The sequence below is a fragment of the Halichoeres trimaculatus genome, unplaced genomic scaffold, assembly GCF_033239565.1.
Source record: "Halichoeres trimaculatus isolate MK-OKI-2021-1 unplaced genomic scaffold, fHalTri1.1 fHalTri1_scaffold_8, whole genome shotgun sequence".
Taxonomy (NCBI): Eukaryota; Metazoa; Chordata; class Actinopteri; order Labriformes; family Labridae; genus Halichoeres; species Halichoeres trimaculatus.
Genome location: NW_027437186.1, coordinates 37,034,901 through 37,062,210, shown reverse-complemented (window position 1 = coordinate 37,062,210; position 27,310 = coordinate 37,034,901). Strand labels below are relative to the sequence as shown.

The following is a 27,310-nucleotide window of genomic DNA, read 5'->3' as shown; positions in this document are numbered from 1 at the left end:
TTTTCAGGTGTAATACTTAATAATATCATCAAATACCGTCCCATTCCTCTCGTTAGCGCTGAGCTTTGAGCTTGAGGTGGAATCTGTGCCGCTTCGTCTCCGTGCCGGGCCCTTTGATTTGTGTCCCACAGCTGGGCCTGGGGAAGACGTTTCAGTGGGCAGCTGCAGACGCTTAATCTCCCCTGCGCTGACACCGGCTCAATTAGCAGATAGCAGACTTTGGGATCCTGCAGGAAAGTTGTCAGGGCCTCGTCAGATAAATCACCGGAGAGGACTCTGCGCCGGCTATCTCAGGCTGCGGCCCCAGTGGCCCGCTTCCCGCTTTGTTTGCTTCCTCTGACTTACAGCGGGGAACAGGGGCTCCTCTGACAAGAGCTTTAATTACTCTGAATTATGGGTTACAGTAAAGGGAATATCCGTAATTATGAATTTGTTTTTTTTTTGCAAAAGCAATCAGTTTAATTACTGAGTAACTCCAAAGGATGTAATAGTTTTTAATTTAAACTTGAAAAAAAGTGTTGGACTTTTATTTATTTATCTGAAGTCAGCAGTAAAATGTGAGAGAACACATTCAGTTCACTTGATTTTTTTTTTTGTTTTATTTATTTATTTTCTTTTTTTTTTTTTTTTTTGTGGATCACCAAGAGGAATAATCATTTTGGTAACAGCAGTTTCAATAACATTGATCCAATTTGCACTTTTTCCATCTTCATTTTTACACTATCATGAGAATAAATTGAGCAATAGTCTGGAAAAGAAATAGAAACTTAATGCCAAAAATACTGAGGGACTGTGAGGGATGTGCACCTTTCACCTGAGAAACAATACTGTACCAATGCCAGGTATCTCGGTACTCAATGGTACCAATATTTGGTGCTTTTTTGGTGTTTATGGGGGAATAAATCAGTGCACTTCAATACAGCTTCCTGAACGATACTGTTTTTTTGGTACCAATTTTATAATGTCAATTTATCAAAAAGGAAATTACTTTACACGTTATGGTACAAATCTTAAGTTTTATTTTTCAGCTGTTGTATATTTCCACTCTGAGCAGTTTTCTTATTAAAATAAATAACAAATTAATGCCCCGTGCAAAAGAACAGCTGCAAACAAGACAGGTCAGAATATGCTGAGGGCATCTTAAATGTGTTTATAACTGTAAACAAACTTAATTCTGTTTATTTATTTTTTTATTATTATTGTCAAATAATAATATAATGTCAAAATAATCCTCCTGCTTTATCCGGGGTTGGAATCGGCAAAACTGACTAAAAGAGACGAGTGTAAGTGTGATTCTTTAGCGTGAAGACATCTTCTCAGGCTGTAGCGTACGTCGTGGGTTATACGCTCTGCTCACCTCTCTGAAGCGTCCCAAAGCTGAGAAGTAAAATGAAACCGAGCACCACGCACTTGAAGTCACACTTGCCGAACGAACTGAGCTTCAAGGTTATGCTTTTGGTGTGGATCATAGACTGTTAAAAAATGGACGTGATCTTGCTTGACTCGAAGTGAGGTCGCCACCTTTTGGGTTATCTCCATCCAAAGACATTAATCTGTGTTATTCACATGTTCTGTTTGCAAAGACTCTTGGTCTTTTGCATACAGGAAGTCTTAGCTCCAATTTGGCAGAATTACATTTTTAGCCTTCCATTATTGGAGAAGTTGGCAAAATATAGTGTCAAGTACTGGCGGTGGGTCAGTACCATAGACTGTAAAAAATTGACATCTTCTTGCTTGGCTTGAAGTGAGGTCCCCACAAAAACTGCTCCCCCTGGTGGCTGGCTGCAGTGTTGGTCAAATAATCCATCTCCCCAGTCATTCCAGGTGGGCTGTGGTCAAACTTTAGAAAATCAATACACCTGGTAGAAATGTTTCTCACGTCTGATTGTTGTGGTGATTTGAAGATATCATTTGGCTGCCTTGTACTCAAGTCCTCTTTTTTCTGAAAAGTTTTGTTTTCATTAGTTATTAGAGGTTAAAATTAGGTTTTACGTCACATTTAACAATGATTGACAGCTGACGTTCTTGTTTAATTTTTGGGGATTGTAAAATATGTCAGGAGGTAGAGTCAGGAAGGGATTAGACTCGTAAAAGAAAAAAAAAAAAAATATTATTTTTGTCACCCAGCTCCACTCAGATTCTCCCAGAATCCCTCACAGTCTCTACTGCACAGACTCTGGCTGTACAATGCTTGAATGGTTGTCTATGGTATGGACGGCCGGTGTGACCCCTGTCAGCTTTTTGAGAAGCAGCGTGTGCTTGAGATCAGCGCTTTTATGTCAGTCTCCAAACTCCAGAGAAATCTGTTGAAATTTGTTGAAGTCACTTTTTTCCAAAAAGAAACAAACAAAAAAACAAAAAAACACAAGTTTAGTCTGAAATGTTGCTAAATACATCGACAGAGCTGCCAAGTTGGCAACAACCTGCATCCTGTGTAACCTTACAGCCAATCACAGGTGGTATTATCAGAGCTTGATCATGTGATTAACCTTTTGGATACCAGACAAAGACGAGGCGTGTTTTGAAACTCGGTTGGTGCCATGAAACTACCAAAGTTTGGTACCCAGCCTTTCTCAGTGTATAAACTTATAATGCTGTGTTCATGTCCAGCTCCGTCTGACTGCACGTGCTCAATGGGTTCCCTCAGAGACCAGAGGCCTGTTTGTGTAATACGTGTGGTGTGAGCACATTGTGAAGCCGGCTCTCCGGGGCCTGATGTGATTTCATAACACAGTGATGCTGGTCCCTTAACTCTGGACCAGGTTTTTCTCGCTCAGTGGCTCGGTTTCTTTCTCCACCATGAGATCGAATGTTTCATCAACGCGTCTGATTAAACTTCATTTCAGACTGGAGACGTTTGCTGCCTCTGAAACTGGGTCATTTGGCGTAAAAAGAACAGCTGCCTCGGTCAGAAACTGGGAGTGACAGAGCTCTGCGTGTTGCCCTGAGTCTGATCAGGAAAAATGTAAATCTGCGGCCGGAGCTGCTTGGATGAACTAAGCGAGGAAGAAAAGGCATGCAGAGAACACTCCACTGCACAGCGTGAAGTGTATCCAGCGTTTTCTAATGTTTGCCGTTGGTGGAGACACTGGATGTCTTATTGAATTTACTACTTTTTAGCATCCCTTTTATTTCCATACCTCACTACATGAAAGGATTCATTATCCGCTGCACACAGGGACTCTCAGCGCTCCGCTTCATTTTTTGACCCATTACTCTGCCGTACATTAGACCCAACATTTTCTGGGGTGTTTGGCAGAAGCAGCAGCAGCAGCGAGACATAATAGGATACATAAAAGAAAAAGTGCATTTTAAACATTAATGAAGCAAAATAATGAAAACAGAGGAGAGCACAGCTTTGAGAAGCAGCTCCTCGTGCAGCGGCGGTTTACAGTAACTCTCCGTGTTTTGTCCAGGACCAGGGTTTGGATCAGAAAATGCAAATGTGGAGGTTGATCTCTCACATGTAGGTGAATGTTACAGGAAAGCTGGAGCTGTGGGATCAGCTCACACTGAATTACCTTAGCGTGGATCTGCTGCATGTAACGTTGCCTCATATTTGCATAAGCTACATGCATGTTATTAGCGTGTTTATAATAAGGGAGCAGGATGTCAGCAGAGTTCCTGCTCTGCAGGATAAGCTCTGATCTGGATGTTGGAGGCTGTTTGGCTCTGAGCTTTGGAGCAGACGAACCAAAGACAAAAAAAAACATTGTGGTTTCTGAGTTTACTGGTGTTGTGTTCCTTTAGGGCTTTTATTTTGAAAACCATCTTAATTTGAAGCACATTTTCTTGTGGTATGGAGTGTGTAAAGTTCTCCATATGCTACTTATCTTTTTCCTTCGTGAGCTGCAGACGCAACATCATGAGTATTTTAGTTTCATAGGGAACATTCAATAAGGTCAAGATATGACTATTTACACACTGCAAAAACTGAAATCTTATCACGTGTTTTTTGTTGTCATTTAAGTAAAAATTGTCTTATTATACTTGATATGAGCAACATTAAACTGATCACCCCCCCCCCCCCAAAAAAAAATAAAATAAAATAAATAAATAAATAAATAAATAAAATAAAATAAATAATTAAAATAAAATAAAATAAAATAAAATAAAAAAATCTTATTCCAAGTTGTTTAAAGACAAAATGAGGTCTGAATTGCTGTAACAAGTAAAACAAAAATCTGCCAATGGATTTAAATAAATTTGATGGAAACCAGAATAACGTCTTATTGTTACAGCAATTCAGACCTCATTTTGTCTTTGAATAACTTGAAACAAGACATTTTTCTGGGCAGTTAAATGTGGCTCATACTGAGACAAAAAAGACATTTTCTACTAAAAAATGAGACAAAAGCACTTGATAGGATTTCAGTTTTTCCAGTGCAGTAAAATTTATTTAATGTACACAGAGATCAAAATTAGAGAACACTAGAAAAAACTAAAACCTTATCAAGTATTTTTGTCTTATTTTCAGTAGAAAATGTCTTTTTAGACTCAATATGAGCCACATTCTATGAAGGTGTTTCTGGTGCAAAATGTTTGAGCACCTGTGACATTGAATTTCTATGTATATCAGTAAATCTGATTTCCCACTCTCTGAGTTGTGTACTTGTAAAACAATTTCTTGTATGTATCATTTTTTTTTTTCTTTCCACAAATTCAGCACAAAAATACGCATTCACAAAATCATTATTACAGGAGCACAAATCCTTTTCTACAAGCAACATATTTCAACACTGACACGCTCACATTTGCACCTATTCTTGCAGCGCACTAGCTGCAAAACATACTTATGCACCTGTAACGTATGAAGTGAAGGTGCGGTGAGAATTTGAATTTGTGTAAATCTGGATGTGAACTTGTGCAATAAGTATGTGAAATAATTTACCTCGAAAATATCTGTGTCCTCTTACACACAGGCACAAATTACTACTTACAATCACTCAAATCCTTCCCACGAGTCACACATTCTCTGTTTTCTTTCTCAGAAATCGTACTTCTTGTTCTGCTGAGATATTTGGTGCAAGACTCCAAAAGAGAAACTGCCCAGCCAATCAGAGCTTTTTTTTTTTTTTCAATCCAAGGTTGGTCGTTCGTCCCACAGCCAACTGACCCATAGCTAAGCCCCTCCCACAAACAACTACAGTCCAATCCTACTTTGGTAATTTGGTGAATGTAGTTCTCAAAAGCATATTGAAGACCCTTTTGTCTGCTTCTCTGTGGTATTGCTATAGAATATGTCCTGAAATTTGCACGTCTCCAGAGAAATATCACTCACCGGTACCGCTAAAAACTCCACATTTCATGCTAGGAGGGAAAGCTTGCCAGGAGAGCAACAGTTGTGGTTTTGCACCAAATATCTCAGCAGAACTGGAAGTATGATTTCTGATTTGCTTACTTGTAGTTAACAGAGAATGTGTGACTCATGGGGAGGATTCGAGTGGTTGAAAGTAGCAATTTATGTTTGCACTGTCCCATGGGCCCACTCTTAACTTTTTTATTTTTTTAAATCAATTAATTTATATATTTTAAAAAAAATTAATCTGTAAAAAAAGAATATCGTTATTTTTTTCATATTTTGCTCAGTTTGCTATCGTTACTCGCCCTGTCTTTAAAGATTGAGTTGAATGTGGAAGTCTTTCAGCCAATCTGAAAATAAAACAAAACACTTAAACGGTGTTACGACTCATTCAACCTCAAATTAAACCTGCCGGACTGATTTTAGGGAAGACTGTAGATTTTTGTCTTTAATTGCGTTCATTATAGCACCACCCTTTGGCCAAAACCACGGAGGGCAACTGGAGGTAGGTCCAACAGATCCACTAAAACATTATAAAGTACAATCAAATATTTAAAGAGCAAAAGGAATCCAGATCTTCTTAAAAGCAGTAGAGTATCTTTATCTTTATAGTAATCCAAACCTCATTTTTGTCTTTAAATTACTTAAAACAAGACACTTTTCTGGGCTGGTCAGGTGAATGTGGCTCATATCAACCGCAATAAGACCATTTTTTACTTGAAATAAGACAAAAACACTTGATAAGATTTTAGTTTTTTGCAGTGGACAAATCATGATTTCCTAAATGTCAACCTCACTCCGTTGCCCTCTCATGAAATTACTCTATCACAAGTGACAGGGCGGTGGTTTAAGTATACTCTGAAGCACAGAATAAAAACTTAAACCAGATTTTCTAAAAAGAACAGTGATCAAACTTAGAGGACACTTTCAGATCCCTCCCAGTAATCAGTGTCAGTCCAGCACCTGGTGCCAGTCTCCTTAATTATCTGTCAGACCTGAGTCAACTGGCAGCCTGACTTCCAGTTTACACTGAGGTCGTTCAGATTTGGATCAAAGAGATGATCAGGAGAGAATATCTGTGATATCCAGAAAATTACATCTTCACAAAGTCACAGATTCATTCAAGTCCTCCAGGAAGGCCGGGCGTCCACTAAAGACCACTGAAAGAGGGGAGAGGATAATACGGAGAACCTCTGCAGGGTAAGACAATCTCCTCATACTGTGTCTCAGCGTTTAAGAGCATCTGGACTGAAAGCCGCTCATTAGCAGAAAGAATCAAAAGGCTAAACCAACCTCTGCTGAGAAACATGTTGTGTTTCTGTGTTGCTTCATCTCAGCATGTTTACCGTCGTTGACCACAGAATATATCCGCTGGTCTCCAGCTCTTCCTCTGGTGAAGGAGAGGTTTTAAACATCTCCTGTGGAGTGTTTTGGTGTTGGTGGATTTTTCTTTTCCCCTGAGCATTGCCTCGACCATTTTTGAGGTGACAGTTTACCGACTGGCTCCTCATATTACTCGTGTCCCTGCTCGTCTGGGTCACTGCAGTCCTGAAGTGTCTGCATATTGTTTTGTTCCTCCATCACCTTCTCTCCTTTCTCATTTCATGACCTGGAGCAACCAAAATTTTCCAACATGGCCAAAACTTTAAAATCATCTCTTTTTCTAATTCTCACTGCTTAACATCTGAGACAGTGAAAAGAGGAAGGGCGATATCTGCTGTAGTTCCTACTTCCCTTCACCCTGCCCCATCATTTCAACCTGTTGGAAGATTTAGACCAGGGGTTTGCAACGTTCACTTTCAAAGGAGACATTTTTCTACAGCTCTCCTAAATTAAAGTCATTCCTGAGCAAAAAAACCCTTCTTTATCTTCACAATAAAGACAATAAAATGTATAAAATTCCATACATAGTTAAAATCTGTTAAGTAAATTTTTATCAATACAAGAAGCTTTCTAAATTTATGCAGTTGTACTTGTGATGTCCTAACTAGTCATTTTTATAAAATATGGGGGAAAAAAAGAAATATCAAAACATTTCAAAAGATCGGAATTTTTTTTAACTGGCATTAAAAATACATTTAAAAAAATAATTTTAAAAAATAGATAAATAAAAATTGAAGAAAATATCTTTGGATTAAAAAAGTGCAAAATTTGAAAATTTCCAAATTTTCAAAATTTACAAGAATTAAAAATAATAAAAAAATTGAATGAAAAAAATCTTGTCTTTTTCACATCTTCAAAAAAAATGTGTTTTCAATAACTTGCAAAACATTTCCTGAATTATTTAAAATTCCAAAATTTGTAAAAATTTCAATTATAAAATTTCAAAAAATTGCAAACTGTAAGAAAGATAAAAATTCCAACTTTGCCTTTTTTTTAAATATGAAAAAAAAATCAAGTTATTATATATATTAAAAAAATTCAAACCATTTTAAAGGATTAGAGTTTTAATTTAAATGCAAACATTAAAAATGAAAAAAATAAATCCACAAATGAAAAAAAAGCAAAATATTCAAAAAAAGTTTTGAAATTTAAAAAATTATTTAAAAAAATCCAAAATTTAAAAAATATGTTTTTTTGTTGATGTAAAAAATTCAAAAAATCTTTTTATTTTTTATCTTTTAAATTTCCACATCTGAAAAGAAAATGTACTTTCAAAAACTTTGAGTCTATTTTAACTTCAAAAATTTGTCAAAATGTTGAATTTTCAAAACTGTTTTAAATGTTGGAAGTTAAATTAATACATCCAAACAGAATTATTCATCTTTAATTGTCTTTAATTATTAATATCCTCTGAGATAAAAATAAAAACTCTTTATTTAAATAATATTTTTTAAAGCTACAAGGAGCCACAGCAGAGGAGTCAAAGAGCTGCAGGTTGCAGAGGAGACACTTTATTTCCAAGAAACTGAAACCATCAATGCCATAAAATCCTTTTTTTTTTCATTGAATTCAAACACCCACAGTCTTTTTTTCTCAGGTAAAATAAGGTGAGCAGTCCAAAACAAAACTAAGATGACCTTTATTTCTATAGCTCTCTTTGGGTTCTGACACGGCTCGCCTGCTGCTTTACAAATGTAAATGTATTGTACAAGGCTGTAAGCTTTGCTGAAGTAGCGCCTTCCACTAGCAAACCCAAAGAACCATGCATAATAGCAACAGCTGTTCATGCATTTTAATCCAAAGCAGCGGCCTTTCACTGAACGGCTCCATCTTTCTTCATTTCTGCAATTACAGACTTAGTGGAGAGTTTGGCCTCTGCAGATCCTGGAGAGGAGGCAGCGGCCGCGTACCCTTTCTCTGCACACCAGCCTTAACGCTGTCTTTGCTCAGACTGCTCAATAATTACATGCATTTGTCTCGTCTTGTCTGCTGTTGGTGCGTTGAACAAAGTGCTCCTGTTCCAACGTTCACCTCTCGACGGTTTGTTCAGGGAACAGCCATCCTTTACCGTCGGGCCGCCGGCTCTCCAGAGAGATCCAAGGATGAACTTTGTGCAGGGAGGTAATTTATGATGAAGTTGTCCAGGATCTGCTCTGAGAGGTTGTGATGTTTTAGCTGTGTTTTCTCAACATTAGCACGTCCCTTATTAGCCTAGCTTCTCAAAGAGGGCAGTTTCTTCAGGAGGCGACGTCTAATTACGTCTGGGTGAAATGTGTGTTGCATTGATTCCAAGCAAAGCCGTGTTTTGTTGAGGAGGAGAAGTGTTTGACTTGGATTGCTTCCTGTTATTAAAAGATGCTAAAGAGACAGTAAAAACATGAAATGCTGGAAAGAGGGCGGCGGTGAGAGGTGGAAGTTTTAGGTCTCCAGTAATGTTAAATAAAAACATGATGTTTCTGATCAATAATTCACTTCTGCTTCTCTCTGGAGCTCGTCTCCGGGGAGCCCTCGCTGGTCAGCGTACTTTGAAATTAAAGCGCGTTTCATTTCATCTTTCCTGCCAACTGATTTGCTCCTTACCCACTGAGAAGTTATTGACAGCACGTGTTTCCTGGTGCTTCCTGGTGCTGCTGGGTTACGTGTTGACTACCTTTGCTCCCTGGATGTTGGGCTCTGGTTAACCCCCGCTACGAGAGCGCTTTGATGTCAGAATCCCTCACAGGGAGGAATTAACTACATGTCATGTTGTTCTTGTTAATAACGCTTCAAGTTGTGCAGAAAGGCTTTGATTCCTCCCAGGAAACCAAGAAACCGATGGATATGTGATTTAATTTCATAAACACTTAAACGCTCAGGCTGTAATTACCCGACACGTGTTCGACATGTATGAAAACGCCGTGTTTGTGTTTATATCGTGGCATGAAGTTGCATATGTAGTGGCTTTAAAGTCTGAGTTTGCTCCTTAAGGGGAAATAAAATCCACCAAAGCACACATGTACAGCAGCTAACACACACACACACACACACACACACACACACACACACACACTCAGAGCACTTCAGATTGGTTTTGCTGCAGGCTAAAGATCTGAGAGTCTCTCACACCGCAGCGTCTATTGACACTCCCGCCCCTCCCTGCCCGCTCTGTGGCAGTAATAGTAAAGCCGGGGTGCCAAAGGTAATCTAGCCTTGGAGACGAGGCGATAATAGCCACATTGACAGAGCGCTTGTTTATAATAAGAGACTGGATGAGGAGTCAAAGGTGAAAAATGAGTGTGATATTGAAGGAAGGAAAGGGGAAACTGTTAGAGGAGGGTTGTGTTCATGTGATTACGAGGGCGCCGTACGCCCAGAGATGAAAGAAGGTTTCCAGACCAGGGTGGAGTCAAAGATGGTGGAAACAGGGCAGTAGTGTTCATGTAGTGGAAAACTATGATGAAAAATATTTGTCAACAAACCTTTTTCAGGAAGGAAAACTGGATAAAAACCAAGTAAAAAGTCAAACATGATGAGGAAGACTGTGACAAAATATAACAGACACTTTTGTCGTCGAATAAAGAAGAGACAAAAATGTTCGGGAGGGAAGCAGGCCAGGAGCGGCACCATGTTGAAACCATAGACTGTAAAAAATTTTAAAAAATGACGTCATCTTGCTCGGCTTGAAGTGAGGTCACCCCATAACTGCTCCCCCTAGTGGCTGGCTGCAGTATAGGTCAAAAAATCCATCTCCCCAGTCATTCCAGATGGGCTGTGGTCAAACTTTAAAAAATTAATACACCTGGTAGAAATGTTTCTCATGTCTGATTGTTGTGGTGATTTGAAGATATCATTTGGCTGTCTGGTGTTCAAGTCTTTTTTTTTTTTCTGAAAGTTTCATTTTCACTTGTTACACGACGTCAAAAACGAGGTTTTACATCATGTTTAACAATGATTTTTTTTCAGGGATTGTAAAATATGTCGGGAGGTAGAGTCAGGAAGTGATTAGACTCTCAAAAGAAAATAAAATATTACTATTTTTGTCACCCAGCTCAGACTCTGGCTGCTACAATGGCTTCAAAACTGTACAATGCTAAATGGCGGATCCACACTGTCCACTCTTCATACGCCCTATGGTTTAAACCACAGACTGATAAAACCTGGATGTAGTCTCTGAGACGTCACCCGTCTGTTTCTGAAAGAGTGAAATGAAGCTAATCCTCAGACGCAGCCTCATTGATAATGACGCCAGATTTGAGTTTCCTTTCTAACAGCTTCAGGGCACCTGTTAGATGAGCTAAGCGCTGTCTGTGATTGGACAATCAAATGATCCTCATAACCTCTAAACCACAGAGTTAGACAAAAATTATCCACTGTACAGTGTGTGCCGAACACAGACTGTATAAAACATGGACGTAGTCTCGCTGATGTCACCCGTCTGTTTCTGAAACAGAAAATGAAGCAGATTGGTGATAGCGGCCATATTGGTGGTGGCAAGGGCTTTGCGTACAGTTCGTACAGCCATAGGGCGCCTGTCGGTCACGTGACCATCAGCTGTGCCTCTTATTGGGGGAGCTCGCGATCTTAATATCTCCTAAACGGCCGAGTTTGAAAAAACTTCAACCCCCTGTACGGTGGGTGCTAATAGTAAAATGAGCGACTCAAACAGGAGACGGTTTTTGAATCAGGCTGTAAACAGGTTAATTTCTGCTTTGAAAGCAGCTTTTTTTGACTTGGTGTGTTTGTGACTTCTAGCCTCAAGCGAACACTGGAGAAACAGCAGATTTTAGCACTTCAGCATTGTCTCATAGTCTCTGACCGGAGGTTGCCGCTTGGTGCCGAAAGCGAAATCAGTGTTTTAGAGCCAAGCTGTTTTTTTGAATCAGGCAGTAAATACACTTTTAATGTTGTAAAGTCTGTTTTTATGGCTGGGTGTGTACGTGACCTCTGGTCTTTCTGCACCCAGACTCAAACAGATCCTCCATGAACAGCAACTCGTAGTACTTCCACGTAGACTTTATTTTTCTAAACCAGATGTTGCCCCTTGGTTAAAATGTTTCACTGAAGCTGATACCGCTTTCCCAGGGTCGCCTGCAGCCCTTTTGTTTTTTCTCATACACAGCCGCCTGTTCCGATTGTAATATTAGTATTGTGACCCAAGTGTCGTGATGTGTATCATATCATGAGGTTCTTGCCAATATTCACCCCTTGTGTACCGTGCAAAAGCTGAAAAGCACTGTACCGTACCGTAGTGTACCGCACTGTAGTGTACCGTACAGAAGTGTAGCAACCGTGCCCTTGAAGAGCACTGGATAAAACATGTCAGGGCTTTACTGTTAATGTCTCTTGGTTATAATATTTAGTCTATGAACTTAAATTGAATTCAAACATTGATGAATATGTGGTGTTAAAAGAATTTTGCTTGGTTGCTATTTTTTCTTGAATACATATTTTTGAATCTTTTGTACCCCCTGGAGTGCCCTCACCTACCCCCCAAGAGTACACAGACCCCCATTTGAGAACCACTGATTTAGCAGACACTTTTGTTCAATGAAAAGTAGGAAACAAGCAAGAATTTAGACACAAGGGAAAACCTTAGAGAGTACAACAAAGTGCTATGAGTTATTTGGCTGCAGGTTTCATCAAGAGCAAAAAGAAGTGTTTTTTTATTCTCATGGTGAGTAATGTCGCAAAATTAACCACAATTAACAACTGTAACAGTCTAATTAAGCCCATCACCTTTACATTATTTGGCCTCCTGCAGCACTTCGGTCACATCAGTCGTTTTTTTTGCTTTATGAATCTGATTAAACAGTGCAGAGCTGTTCGTCTCATGAGTGAGGTCAGTGCAAGTGAATAAAGAGACACTCCATGGATCCAACAACCACTCTGTGAGCAGCTCAGGTCACGATCTGCGCTCAGAGAGACCTCGCCAAGTGTGTTTCTGAATGTCAGGAGGGATGCGCTGACACACGCTGTACGGTGGTACCTGGCCGATACGCTGGCACACTTTTCTGGACGCGTCGAAACCTATTTGGGCCAGTGTGACAAAAATACAGATTCATTTAAAGCGGAGAACATCATGTACGCGTGTCCGTCGGAGGTCTGTACAGTTTCCCAGTGCCTTGAGGAAACAAATCCTCGCTGCGTCGGCATGCCAACTACAAAAGAGACCTGGAAACCACACTGGGCTGCTTGTCACAGCTCGTTTGGTAAATCCTGTGTTGATATTCCACGTCCTATCACCTCAGTACAGTTTCTCAGGAAGAAGCCTGTGAGTTAAAGTGAAACTCTCTCCTGTAGTCCATGTCTGCTCGTACTTTAGGGTGGGATTAGGAATCAAAGTGGGGTTCAATTTATTTGTCATACTCTGGAATAAAATCCTTCCTAAGTGTTTATTTAAAAGCTGCAGATGAGGAGAGCCAGAGTAAAGCGCTGGCTCTAACCTTTACTGAATGCTACAACAACAACACACAGCGGTTAAAACAACGTCTTTGTCTCTGTTGTCTCATGGAGGCCAGCATGCACAGCCGGGGTTTGGCACCGAAGCGTCCGCAGCTGTCAGACACCAGGTTTCCAACGACGGTGTCACATGACCTGTGGTAACCTAACCTGGCATTCCTTTATGGCCCTGGGAACAACCGCTCAGAGCGTGTGCTTCTTAAGTATCCTCCTCCACAAGTCCAGCAGTTGTTTTTGGAGCAGGAAGACGATGAGTTACTCCCAGACCAGTCATCATTTTCTGAGCCATTGTCCGGGACGATTTCTTTATTTAGTCTGCCGACAGCTCCGGGTTCCAGCAGGCGTCATCTCAGCACGATCAACACGTCTACATATGGCATGAAAGCCGCTGTGGAAAGGTTACCATGGCTACATTAACAGTACTTTCTCTTAAACTGTTGGAAACTAACAGAAGTATCAATGTGTTATGATACACTGAAATATTTCCTGGCTAACACACACCCTGAGAGCCTCGGTGCCAGCAGAAGGTGGGAAGGTGTTGTGAAAGTTGCCAAAGCACTGTCTTAACCAAGTGCCAAAAATAACTATCAGTCAGAGTATGGTATGGTAGAGGAGGCGCTAACAAAAACAGAGCAAAGAACGGTCTTTGGACTGAAACCAGAGCCATTACTGCTGTGCTGTACACATCCAGGAGTCAGTGTTTGACAGAGTGAATGGTTAAACCCACTGCACTCATTCAGCCAAGATCAGGCCATCAACTTCACAACATGAGGAACTGTTTTCTCTAGCGATGAGCCAAAGCCGCCTCCTAAAATTTTTATGGATGATATAAAGGTTAAACCCAAGGGTGTTCAACCTGTGGCTCTGGGGCCAATGTGGCTCTTTGACTCCTTTACAGTGGCTCCTTGTAGCTTTAGGAAAATAAATAAATAAATAAAATTATTATTATCAATATTATTATATATATATTTTTTATGTAGTGTACTGTAGATTAAAGACATCAAAATTAAATAAAATAATTTAACATTTTGTTAAAATAAATATGCATCACACCTGTCAGTTCTTTAAAAAAAAAATATATATATATATATATATATATATATATATATATATATATATATATATATATATAATTTTTTTTTTTTTTTTTGATTTTGCAAACTTTTTGACTTTATTTTTTATTTAAAAAAATATTCAAATTTCCCTAAATTTTACAAGTAATTTTAATTCCTTATTCTTATGCAAAAGCAAATTTTTGAAATTTTTAAATTTTATTGAATTCTGCAAATTTTGAAATTACATTTCTTGTAGTTATTTTTGTGTGGATTTATGACATCTTGGCAAATTTTTAAAATTTGAATATTATGGGGAATTTTTTGCAAAATTTGGCGTAATTTTTAAATGTCATTTTTATTTAAAAAAAATGCAAATTTTGAAATTTTTACTTTTTTAAAGATTTTGCAACTCATTGGAATTTTATAAATTTTGCATATTTGTGAAATTTCCGACATTACGATCTTTTCTCGTTTTTTTTAATATTTGCAAATATTTTAAAATCGATAACTAAGACATCACATGTACAATTTTGTAAAACACTCTCACACACACACACACACTACTACTATTCTTTTAGACAATTATTTGAATGAATGAATAAATAAATGAATAAAAGTTTATTTTGAAAATGTAGAAAAATAACATTACGGAGAAAGACAGCTTAACAAAATAAAAATAAAAAATGTTAAATCCCTAATTCACCATCTTTTGCATATTCAAAAAGGAGTGGAATAAAGTTAAACTTATTATTTCCACCCCCTCTCCAGTTTTCATTGATACACTGTAAGCCAACCTTCTATGCTGGATTTTTGCTCTTTTTGGAATTTCTTTCGCTTGTTTTGGCTGTTTTGTGAAGATAAAGTAGATTTTGTGGCTCCTGAATGACTTTAATCCAGCTGAGCTGAGGAAAAATGGCTTTTATGACAGTGAACGTTGCAGACCCCTGATCTAAGATAAAGTCAGTCGTCACAGTCCTCCAGCGTACTGCTTCATTGAACAGCTGAGTATGAAGTGCCTTGCTTCAGGGCACTGCAGTGTTTGCATGACAGCATCTCTAAATAAGCCTCAATCTGCCGTTTCTGAAGTGACTCACATTATGTTTCAACAGCTGAATGTGGAAGTGCCGGCTGCTCGTTGCCTGCTCAGAAACGGTTTTTAGTCCTCGCTGACATATTTGTGAACTGGGGCTGAACTCTAACAATCATAACAACAGGGTTTCCACTGCTCTGCAGAGCAAACCTGTGATTGTTGTGTCATTTATTCTGCTTCCTGTGTACACAGCCGTCTCGGGGGAATCGTGAGTCATGTAAGCCTCGGGTATTCTGTGTCACTTTGGAGAGTAACATCTGTGACTATCAGCCTAGCATCCTATTAGCCCAAATCCCTGGTTTACCTGGGTATTATATGTAAAACGGAGATTATTATCCCTTTCCTGGGATCTTGGTTACAGTAGAGAGCCGGCTCTGGCTCCTGTTGAATCCAAAATTGCTGTGATTAGGACACATAATCCCATATCACAAGGGAGTAACCACAATGGCTTGAGCATATTCCACCTGACATTTAGTTCAGCCAGATCTCTGATTGGCACTTGATTAGCAACTAATCCATGTCATTATCTCCTTCAGTGAAATTAGTTGAGTAGAAAATGGTGTCGTAAATCACAGAGGTGGAATTGTGGAGGGGCTTTGATCAGCGAGCAGCTCTCAAAAGTGCTGCGCGGAGAGAGTGGAAATATGTTGTTGCCATGGTTACTGAGAAAAAAAAAAACTCAGTGAGAGGAAATATACGGTTTAATGGATGCAGGAAATGTTTGGAAACTTCAGGTCCCATGTGAGAGGGTATTGATAAAAGTTTGGGTTCCTGTTGCCTGAGCTGCCCTGCAGAAGTGTTGGAGTTTGGATCTGAGTGGATCAGCTGGTGGAGCTCGCTCATGCAGGAGGTTAAACTTTAGTCCTACCTGGAGATGTACACCTGTTTATCCACCTCCTCTTACTACACTGCAAAAAAATTAAATTTCACAAGGTGTTTTTGTCTTAATTATAGGAGAATTATTTTTTGTTTTTTAAACCAAGAGTCTGCAACCAGTGGAACTTCTTGCTGAAAAACTTTCTTTTTTTTTTTTTTTTTTTTTTTTGAGAATTTTGCAGCTATTTTTTTTTTAAATTTATTTGTAACCATTTTGCTTATTTTTTAATTTCATTTTTTTAACATTGTTGAATTTTTCTGTAGATTTTGCAATTTTTTTGAGAATTTTGTAGCTGTTTTTTGTATTTTTTTAATTTTTTTTTTACTGTTTTGCTTATTTTTTAATTTCTTTATTTGACATTGTTCAATTTTTTCTGTAGATTTTGAATATTTTTTATTTTTATTTTTGCAAATTTCTTAATTCTATCAATTTCCATAAATTTTGCAAATAATTCCTTTTTTTCTTTAATTTTATTTTCTAATGACATTTGTACAATTTTATTGAAAATAACTAAATTTGTGAAATAACTATTTCTGTTTTTAGGGGGCAAATTTATGAAATACTTGCAAATTTTTGTGATCTCAATATCTTGGGGATTTTTGCAAATTTTGGTACTTTTTTTTATTTTTTTTATTTTGTTTTATGAAAATGTAAGTGCTTAAAACTTAAAATAATTGTTAAAGTTTACAATTTATTAAAATTTTATTAATTGGGCAATTTTATATGATTTATGTCAGTAAATTTGTTAATTTTTTTAAATCAAATATTTGCAAATTTGTTTAAAATATAAAACAAAGATGTCACATGTACAGTTTTATAACACATGAAACTTGTTAAGATAATAATTCAGTATTTTTATTTTTCAATATTAATTATTTCATTTACTTTTTTTTGTCTTTTTTGTGGAGATAAACTAAATTTTGTGGCTCCTGAATGTCTTTAATCCAGGTGAGCTGAGGAAAAATGGCCTCCAAGAAAGTAATGGTTACAGATCGCTGTTTTAGACTATGTATGAACAACATTTACCTGACCAGTCAATAAAAAAATGACTTATTTCAAGTCATGAAAAGAAAACGAGGCCATTGGCAGATTTTTTGCTTGTTACACGTAATTCAGACCTAATTTTCTTTTTAAACAACTTGAATTGAGACATTTTTCTGGACTGGTAAGTTGAATGTGGTTCATATTAAGTATAACAAGACAGTTTTTTCTTAAAATACGCCAAAAATACTTGTTAAGATTTCAGTTTTTGCAGTCTGCACACCTCGTGCTGCCTCCTCTGGCTCCAGTCCTGAACCCAACCCCCAGAGGAGCGGGAAATAATTAGGAGAGAAAATTGCAGCTGACACTATTTCTGAAAAGCAGGGTATTGTAATGAGAGCAGAGCAGGTATTCATTGTGTCTGAGGGAGCGATTGAAAGCCCTGGGTTTTGCGCGCTGCCTGGGAGAAGCTCAGGGAGAGTCAGCAGAGCTTTGCCGAGTCCCTTAATGCATGTGGGAACGGAGCCTTGAGAGGACGAGGCAGAGGTGTCTCCAACAATGGCAGGAGCCAAGGTTAGAGCTGAGTAACTAATTCAAACTGCTCTAGACTGACACACACACTCTCAGGCACACACACTCGTCTCCTTTGTCTCCCTCAATATGGCTCTCCCTCTGTCTCGCTCCCTCCTTGTTCCCATTATGAGTTCAGAGGGATGCCGTCCAGCCAGCGCTCGCAGTTATCTTCATTAGCCGTGTGGACTCGCTGGAGTGGCTGCTCGGGGAAGCTTTCTCTGAGCAAGGCACTCAGAAGATGAATAAATGTTTTGTCCCACATAGGCCCGGCCTAGAGCGGTGGCAGGCTGCGCGCAGAGATAGATGAGGTATTAACGCTTATATTTTTCAACCGGTGCTGAGGAAGCCCAGCAGAGGGCTGGACGGAGGCAGATGCTGCTGCAGGAATATTAAACCTGCTAAATGAAATGTCCTCCATAAAGACTTCTCAACAGGAGTGGAAATACTGCACCGGGCACAAGTGATTCTGTATTTCTGAGCCGGGCACATGTTCATCTGTGAGTCAGACTGAAAGCAGAGATGAGAGGGAAAGAGCCGGCTTTGATCACCTTTCAGAGCAGGATACAGGTGCAGACGAGGAAGGGCACGGTGTTTTTCTTTTCTTTTAACATTTGAATATAATTACTCCGTCTAATTAGAATGGAACAGGGACACAGACATAATTACTGTCAAGCGTCCTCTTGTTGAAAGAGGCTGTGGATGCTGACAAACCATCATTAAACACATGAAATTTACCAATCATTAGGCTTGACCTCGCTGCTTCACGTCTGATGACTCCAATAGTTGTGCAGAAAAAAGTAAACTTTGAAAAAAACGATTGAAATAAGCAATTATTCCAGTTTTTATCACAGATGAAGCCTTGTTCTCCTCTCTGAACGCCAACATAATGAAAAAAGGAGGCCTTTTATCGTCACAGCTCCTCTCATACATGATATACAAGTAGGAATATGGAAATGTTGATTGAAAGCAGCAATAAAACAAGACGGTAAATGAGAAATGAAATAATTTCGTACAAAAGCAGAGAGTAATCAAAAAGCAAAGGGTTGCAGGTAATTGAAAAAGTCACAAAGAGCAGTTTGCAGCTCTGAACAGTAAGGATGCTGCACACAGGGCGTTGATGTAATGTTGGAGCCAGATGTGGGCTTATTTAATCTGCAGGGAATTATGGAGAAAGCCACTTAAATTAAACTCTCTGGACAGACGTTTTGCATGTGTTGTATCAGCGGTAATGGAAATTAAAATCTGCTTTTTGTTATTTAGATAATAAACACCAACGCTGCAATTGATTTTCAAATTAAAGGGACAGTAATTTCTTTATTATCTCTGAGGTTTGATCCTATGAGGTGTTTGTCAGTGCAGCCTCGTTTTTTAACCTCTAACTAATGAAAACAAAACTTTCCAGGAAAAAGCGGATGTGAGAAACTTTTCTGCAAGATTTGTTTATTCATTTTTTAAAGTTTGACCACAGCCCATCTGGAATGACTGGGGAGATGCTTTTTCTGACCTCTACTGCAGCCAGCCACCAGGGGGAGCAGTTTTTGTGGCGACCTCACTTCAGACTGAGCAAGATTTTTTTTCGTCACAGTCTATGGCCGAACACTGGCCTAAAAGGAGGCTGTAGATGAGTCAACTTTCTACATATTTTAGACTGTTTTCAGTGTGTTAAACACAGACTGTATAAAAAATGGACGTCCGCTTGCTCGGCTCAAAGTGAGGTCTCAATAAAAACTGCTCCCCCTGGTGGCTGGCTGCAGTATAGGTTAAAAAATCCATCTCCCCAGTCATTCCAGATGAGCTGTGGTCAAACTTTAAAAAATTACTACACCTGGTAGAAATGTTTGTCACGTCTGATTGTTGTGGTGATTTGAAGATATCATTTCGCTGCCTTATATTCAAGTCCTCTTTTTTCTGAAAAGTTTAGTTTTCATGAGTTATAAGAGGTTAAAAATGAGGCTTTACGTAACGTTTAACGATGATTGACAGCTGACGTTCTTGTGTATTTTTTTCGGGGATTGTAAAATATGTCGGGAGGTAGAGTCAAGAAGAGATTAGACTCTTGAAAGGAAAAAGATTATTATTATTTTTGTCACCCAGCTCCACTCTGGCTACAATTACTGCCACTCTATATACAGTCTATGGTTAAACACACATGTAGAGGTGGGAGAAAAAACTGTTATACGATATATCAGGATTTTTTGTTTGGTAATATCAAAATCGGGATTCTTTGTCAAAGAATTTTATTTATTTATTTATTTTTTCAAACTCCAATTCTTCATTTCTGTCTTTTTTTATAAACTAGATCGGAAAAAGTTCCCACTTTTCTCCAGCAGAGGGCTGATGTTTCTCTCTGACTCACGTGATGTGCATTTTATGGGAAAATGTGGTTCCAGATATAATCTGTAGACATTGTTATTATTTAACTTTTTCACATGGTCTGGAGTTTAAAAAGCAAATTTGGATCAAATCAGCACCCCAAAGATTGTAATCGATCACGAGAATAGCATATCGTCCCAGCCCTACAAGTTAATCTAACTTCTTGTTAGCATGATGCTAACAGGCAGGTGCAGCAAGCAGGAGAAGAAAAAAAATCAGTGTATTGTAGTATCAAGATGTTTTGTTAAGCGATCTTAAATCTTGACTTTTGGTTAATTTAATTTTATTATTTTTTAATTTAATCCCTCGTTTTTGTCTTATGTTTATAAACTGGGTTGGAAAAAGTGGAGATGTCAATAAATTAATAAATCTTAAAAACTGACTCACATGTGACCTGCAGTTTCTGGGGAAAAATGGCTCCTGATAGAGTCCGTAGACATCATCATCATCATTCAACTTTTTCTCTTGGTCTGGTGACAAAAAAGCAAACTACAAATCGGAAATATTGAAGAATCGCAATTTAAGTTGAATCGTTGCCCCAAAAATGGTAAAAGAATCGAATCAGGAGGAAAGCGTATTGTCTCAGCCCGATTCGTTTCAGCTCAGTCTTCTCTTCAGTAACGAACACTGAGTATTTTAATGAGCTGAAAACTGATTTTGAAATCTTTTCCCTTCATTCTGCTTTTTTGTGTTTTCTGTTTTAACTTCTAAAAACAGACAAAAGAGGATAGACCATTTGCGTTCTTTGAGGCAGGGAGTGATAAAACTGTAGCCTTCATTCAGAAAGGCCCTGAAGTACTGCTGTGTTACCAAATCCTTCCCGGCTCCGTGGTCAGTTCCTCGTTAAGAGGACGAGCTGACCGGGATCTGAAGTACGTCGTTTAACCCCCCTGAAAAAACGAGTCAGTATCCTTTAAACATCTCCCTTTGATTCTCTCAGTCTGTTTACCTCCTACTCCTTCTCAAATACACACAAACTACCCATGATGCACCAGTGGCACTCCACCCTTTCTGTGAAGCAGTCTAAGTAAAGCATGTAAATTAAATCTGTAGCTGCAGCATCCCCGATCCTGGCACTCACCCAGATCAGTTCAGCATCTTCTCCGTTTCTGTGCTCCGTGAGCAAATTTCCAGGCTCGCTGTGAATCTGACAACACATGCACAGTGACACGCTCGACGCCATCAGAGAGGGCGAGGAGCGCTTCACGCTCACTGTAGCTCAGGCACGCATGAACACGGAGAGCAGCGAAATAGAAGATGAAACTATTATCTGCAATCTTATTCTTCAGACTGGGAGATGAAACACAGAACCGTGTATGCTTTTGCTCGCCGGGTTCCCAAGGTGCTCGTAGGTAAGAGATCAGCCCGGGCTGCTGGTGATGAGGAGAAGCGTCTGGGGAGGCTGGCGTCCTGCGGGAGTGCTGCAACCTGGAGGAGAGCGTTATTAAATTTAACCTGGCTGCTTTTATACGACCGTAAAAAGATCAGAGTGTACTTTAACACCTGTTCTGAGGAGGCGTAAAAAGTGACCTCTCCTTCCTGAATCTGGGCAGGAACAGGAAGTATTTCACAGTAACGGCCTGTGGACACTTTATTTCATGATGAACACAAAAACCATGTTCTCATTCGCTCTGTAAAAATATATTTATTTAGTTTGGGAAGCAGGTCTACAGCTGTGTTGGGAGATTAAATCCAGTGGTATTCAGAGAAGGAAAATTAACTGATATCTTTGATGAAGTTTACTGTACAACGACTCGTGTGGCAAAAGAAACACATTGATTACTTGTTTATAAACACAACGTTCAAACTGGGCTCAGTGCCAGCTGCAGCCCACACCCACAGGCTCAGACCGTGACTATGACTACCTGGACACAAAAACTAGCCCAGCAACCACCCGTAACATCGCGTTTCGACGTGGTAGAGACTTGAGAGCCGTGCACCTGACTTAGCATGTTAGTGCAAGCAAACCACAAGGATTTGTATCTAGCTAGCAGAACGCTAACTCATGCTTCTCTTCGTCCTTTGCTGCTCTCCAAGTTCCTGAAAGTGGAGCCAAGCTTCACCCTCAACAATCTTCACCTGTTTGGTGTTTCGTTTCACTTTGGTTGTTTTTCTTGCTATCGTAGCCGCTCTAATTAGCTTCTTCCCCTGCTGATCAACACGGAAAGTCACTTTCCCACGACATGCGCTGTGATTGGCTGTCCCTTCTTAAGACCCACTTTTTCTCCCTGGCCTTTGAAGCACAGTAGCTGGCGATTGTTTTATTTATTTTTATTGATTTTATTTATTTAATTTTGCTTCTTCTGTATTTTTTATTCATTTTAAATTTGTTTTATGTCTTTTATATTGCTCCTTGTCCTTGACAAATTCATTTTACTTATGTTTTATGTCTATTCTTTTATCTTGTATCTTATTCACTGTCTTGTCTTGCACAGCACTTTGTTTTAACTATGGTTGTTTTTTAAAGTGCTTAACAAATAAAGTTGGATTGGATTGGATGTAGTCGTGCCTACTCTCCGCCCAGAAACATCCTGAAACAACCAGAACTTTAACATCCAGGCTGAGGAGGGGGTTAGGGGCAGACGCTGACACTGACACACATGTATAGAGGCCCAGAGGAGACGATTGAGCAGGATTATTCCCGTAAAAGCTGACATTCGTTTCTTTTTTTAGGAAAAACCTGCAGACTCTACTTTTTACGGTGCATCAGAACAAGAGAAAAGCGACTTCTATCCAGAAGTTATTCTAGTTTTAAGCAAATTTGGAGCAAATTTTACTTGAAACAAGAAATTTTTACTCAAAAAAAGACAAAAACACTTGATAAGATTCCAGTTTTTTGCTGTGTAGCCAACGATATGAAACTTGTAATGGTGCCTTTAGGCTTTTTTTAAATTAAACATCATTTAATGAACTGTATATTGATGATTTTCAAAAAGGCTCAAAAACCTAGCTTGAAATGTTTTTACTGCACGAGGCTCATGTTATGCAAACACTGTAAGAAGCCTTTTCGACAGCCTGGTATTCATGAGGAACTAAAGATTTCAGTTACATCTGAACTTTACACGACGGCTTATAAAAGTTTAATCACAGCCGATACCGAGGGTAAACCTGATTGATCTGCTCTAAAAGGCGAAACTGGATCCAGTCAGCAGAAAAAGAGACGTAAGGAAGCATTGAGCGGCCTGTCACTGCTGAGCAGAGACGTAACAAACAGGTGAACACACTTAAGCTCTTAAAGCTCATTATTGCTGAAACCACACACAATAGGAAGGCTGTTTGGCTGAACGGGAGGAGTGACTGTGTGTGTGTACATTAACCACGAGGAGCCTCTGAGCTTTCACTCCAGCCCGTGCATTTAAAGCAATTTATGTTTGCGAGCTGTTGAGAGGCAATTATGATGCAAATAAGCGCGGCTGATGATCACGGACAATCTTGTTTGCAGAGTGGATGTTATAAAAACGTACGGCGTGCACGGCGCTACACTCCCATTGTCAGCAGAGCGATACCTCCTCGTATCCACATCACTGTCACACTCATGTTACTTTCTCCAAACGCCATCAGGATCCGTCTCTGTCAGCCGCCTGTCCCTCACTCCATTAAAGATGATTGATAGAGCCTGAAAATCCTCCGCCCAGCTGTTGTCGTTGACTCATCCCTGAGAGGAGCTCCGAAAAGGGCCGTCCCTCATCAAAAGACCTTTTGTCTGCGCTGACGATGTGACGGAAAGTACGGTTTCTGGAGTCGAACTAATGTCGGCCTCTTTCACAGCTCCTCCTGCTGCTGTGTGTGAATAATTATGACAGATGAGGACAGTGATACCACTCTGTTATCTGGGAAAAACATCACATTTCTTTTCTCTGAAACTCTGAGGATGTAAACTTTGGTCATCCTGAGCTATCTTAACTCAGATTCATTTTAGCGTTTGTGACCAAAGCCGCTCAGAGAGCCGCGTCCCCTGGTTTGGAAAAGTCTTCACAAAGAGAAAGCTGGCTGTTTGTCCCGCTCTCCGTCCTCTCGGCTCTCTTATCCTCTAATGGCCTGTGAGGGTTTTTACAGGACGACTTGAGGAGGGTTTTATGATGTTTCACTGTGATTGATAACACGCTCTTGGAGGGATGTCAGCCTTTCAGAGACGGATAATGTGGATTTCTATCTCTCTGCCTTCTCGTGTAAGACGTCCCATCAATCAAGTGTATCGCGGCCTTAACCCGGTAAAATTAAAACCTTAGGGGGGCGGGGGGCTGGGGTCTCTGAAGAACCAGGGCACACACATCAAGAGGGAGCGGGACAGAATCAGAACACGGATCCACATGGTCACGGGCTCTCGGCGGCGGAGGAGAGGACAGCTTTAAGACTCCCAGCACAGGCAGAAAATACAGTTAATGATCTAACTGTATATCGCTGTTGACAGTGCAGAGGGATTACGGGAAGAACAGTCTCATTTTCACCGTGTGTGGAGGCGTTATTAGATCCAAGCCCGGCTAATTTAATTCCTAAGCTTGTCAATATTTACCAGCAACAGGCGCAGCACTATAGCAGAGCCAGTCCTCCTGCGGGGAGGAGGAACACGTGCAGGGAGGACATTTTTAGACCCTAACGATCCACCGCCAAGAATCAAACCCTTCTACTTCATTTTCAGCTCACTCTTTGCTCTGCAAACAAGAGGAGCATGTTCAAACTCCACTTAGCTGCCTCAGAATAAATATGCAAAGGTTATTGTTCCTGGTCTAAGGAGGCCGTAAGAACAGGGACGGATCCAGGTTCATTTTGATTTGAGCAGCAAAGCGGGGGCGCTGTATGAAGTGTGTGAACCAAAGTGTGTAATATTCCTGTAAATCAATCTCTAACTTCAGAAAGTAACCTCTAACTCACACAGAAAGCCTAAGGGTGGTTTTGGGGTGCACGCCAATTTATACTGGATGCACTGCAAGGCAGGGCAGCGCCCATAGCAGCTGGATACGCAAGATCACAGGAGAACCTCATGTTCCTGCAGGAATCCAACCCATGACAACGACTTGCATGGTGATTAATTAGCATGTTGAACTCACCTGTCCCTCTCAGAACTTCAGCAGCTTCAGCTCATGCCTTCTCCTTTCTGTTGGTGTCCTTATAGAAATGATAGAATAGAAAATACTTTATTTATCTCTGAGGGGAAATTCAGGAGGAGTCTCAACAGCTATCAAGAAAACTAAAGTAAGAAAGTGTATAGAAAGCGCTGTTCAGTCTCTGTCTCCTGGATCCTGTCTGCTCACAGCAGGTGAAGCTCTTCCAATGTGGCCTTGGTGTCTGCTGTTAGCTCTGTTAGCCATGTCTGTGAATAGCATGATGCTACTCTGCCCTCTGGTATTCCCTCTGTTGCTGGGTTAGCACAGCTAGCTCGTCCATCTTATTGGAGATAGATCTTACGTTCCCAATAACGATGGATGGAAGGACAGGTCCATGTCGTCACTTCTTAGCTCACACCTGAGAACCAGCACGTTGTCCTCACCTCCTTCTCCTCACTTTATGGGAAACATCTGGCCTTGCACTAGTTAGCATTGACATGCTAGATGCTGCTAACAGCTGATTTCACATGTAAACAATGCAGCCACGGTTACATGTAGGATCTCCAGACAAACACAGGAGAAAAGTAGTAAAAATATCACTGGAGATGCAAAAAGTTTGGTGTCCATGACCAACAAATGAGCCAAACAAAGTGATGATCCACTCCAAATGCAAAAATGACGAAAAAGAGACAAAATATTACAAAAAATGGACAAAGACGACAGAGCTGCTGCAACAGCCTCAACCACAAGGGCAGTGCTGAGCAACCATGATGTGTTGTCCAGCATAAAATTATGACGTTTTTCACCTCTAAGATTAACTTTCCCTCATCTAAACGTCTGATTTCCTCCGGATTTCACCTGATGATGAGTCTGACCATGTATCAGTGATGTAGTTTTGATAAACAAGGATGATATTTACGACCAGGAGCCAGAACATGGAGCTTTAATTTGAAATGACCCAATACTCTGATCATTTTTGTGTCTGAAACTGGTTTTATCTCTGCCCTGATGTAAACTTCCTGTTGTTGTCTTTTGACCCTTTCCTCAATTTGAAATGTGAGAGAAAAACATGGCTGACATTCGACACATGACACGCACACATATGCAGCAGCTCCTCTTGGCGTCTTTGTTACCTGTTTTGTTGAATTAGTGGATAACTGTGAAACTCCTCTTACAGTCACCAGGACCAGACGTTGGTTTTTGCACGTGAGCTGTAGATCCATGATCCACAAAGTTTTCCTGCTGCCCTCCAAAGAATCAAACCCCTCCACGTGATTTCCAGCCTGCTCTCCTGTGCTGTTATTTAAACACTTGTTTGTTTTGATGTGACAGTGCATACAAACCGCTAATTAGCCTAGCTTGTTGCTTCCATTCTCCTCAGGTAGGCCTAACCTCTCCCTGTGTGTGTTTGTGTGTGTTTGTGTGTGTTTGTGTTCCAGTCGACGGCTGCATACACAAAGCGGCAGGGTCCTGTCTGTATGATGAGTGCCACTCACTAAACGGCTGTGAAACCGGCAAAGCCAAGATCACCTGCGGCTACGATCTCCCTGCAAGATGTGAGTAGGAGTAATTAATATTTTTTGTTTGTGTTGTAATGTGTGCGCCGCAGCCCTGCAGGAATATTCTCTAATCAAGGCGCTGCCATCGAGGGCCACATTACCCGACAGTTAGCGAACATTAAGATGTAGCGGTAAACATTAGAGGGCTGTATTGCACAATGAGGCATTAATCTATATTGTTTTTATGAAATAGCCTCATTTATCTGAACCTGAGGCTCCAGAGCAGCCGCTGGACTGCGGTGCCTCAGTGATGATGCAGAGAAATCTCTCCGACAGAGAAAAAACACCTGGTTTTCTGCACATGCATCTCAGTTTGAATCTCTGTGATGGGTTTTGTGAACGTTTAATTTAAGAAACTCTAAATACACACACACACACTATGCAAACCTGCAGACAATCAATAGCATCCTTTTCCCAAACACAACAGGAAGCTTTCAATCCCAGAAATAAAAACACTCTAAGTGTGATCTATTCATCCTGAAGAGTCCTTTAAATAGAGAGCTGTTGTTTCAGAGGATGGTTATTAAGATGATTGGTGCTCGTTGTTGGATCTGCACATAAAGAAAGACATTAAGAGAGCTATTTGTCACCTAATTTGATTGATAATCCATCCCTGATTTATTTTAACTGATCA

The 27,310-nt window shown here is 39.9% G+C and overlaps 1 protein-coding gene across 5 annotated transcripts in view; it reads left to right on the top strand.

The window, feature by feature from the left end:
• Positions 1-27,310, top strand: part of macrod2 (mono-ADP ribosylhydrolase 2) — a 925,620-nt gene that overhangs the window by 356,736 nt on the left and 541,574 nt on the right. For all 5 annotated transcript variants that reach the window (XM_074676103.1, XM_074676102.1, XM_074676100.1 and 2 more), the window contains exon 5: positions 26,557-26,673. In XM_074676103.1, the coding sequence (XP_074532204.1) occupies positions 26,557-26,673 (117 nt within the window). The remainder of the gene's footprint in view (positions 1-26,556; positions 26,674-27,310) is intronic.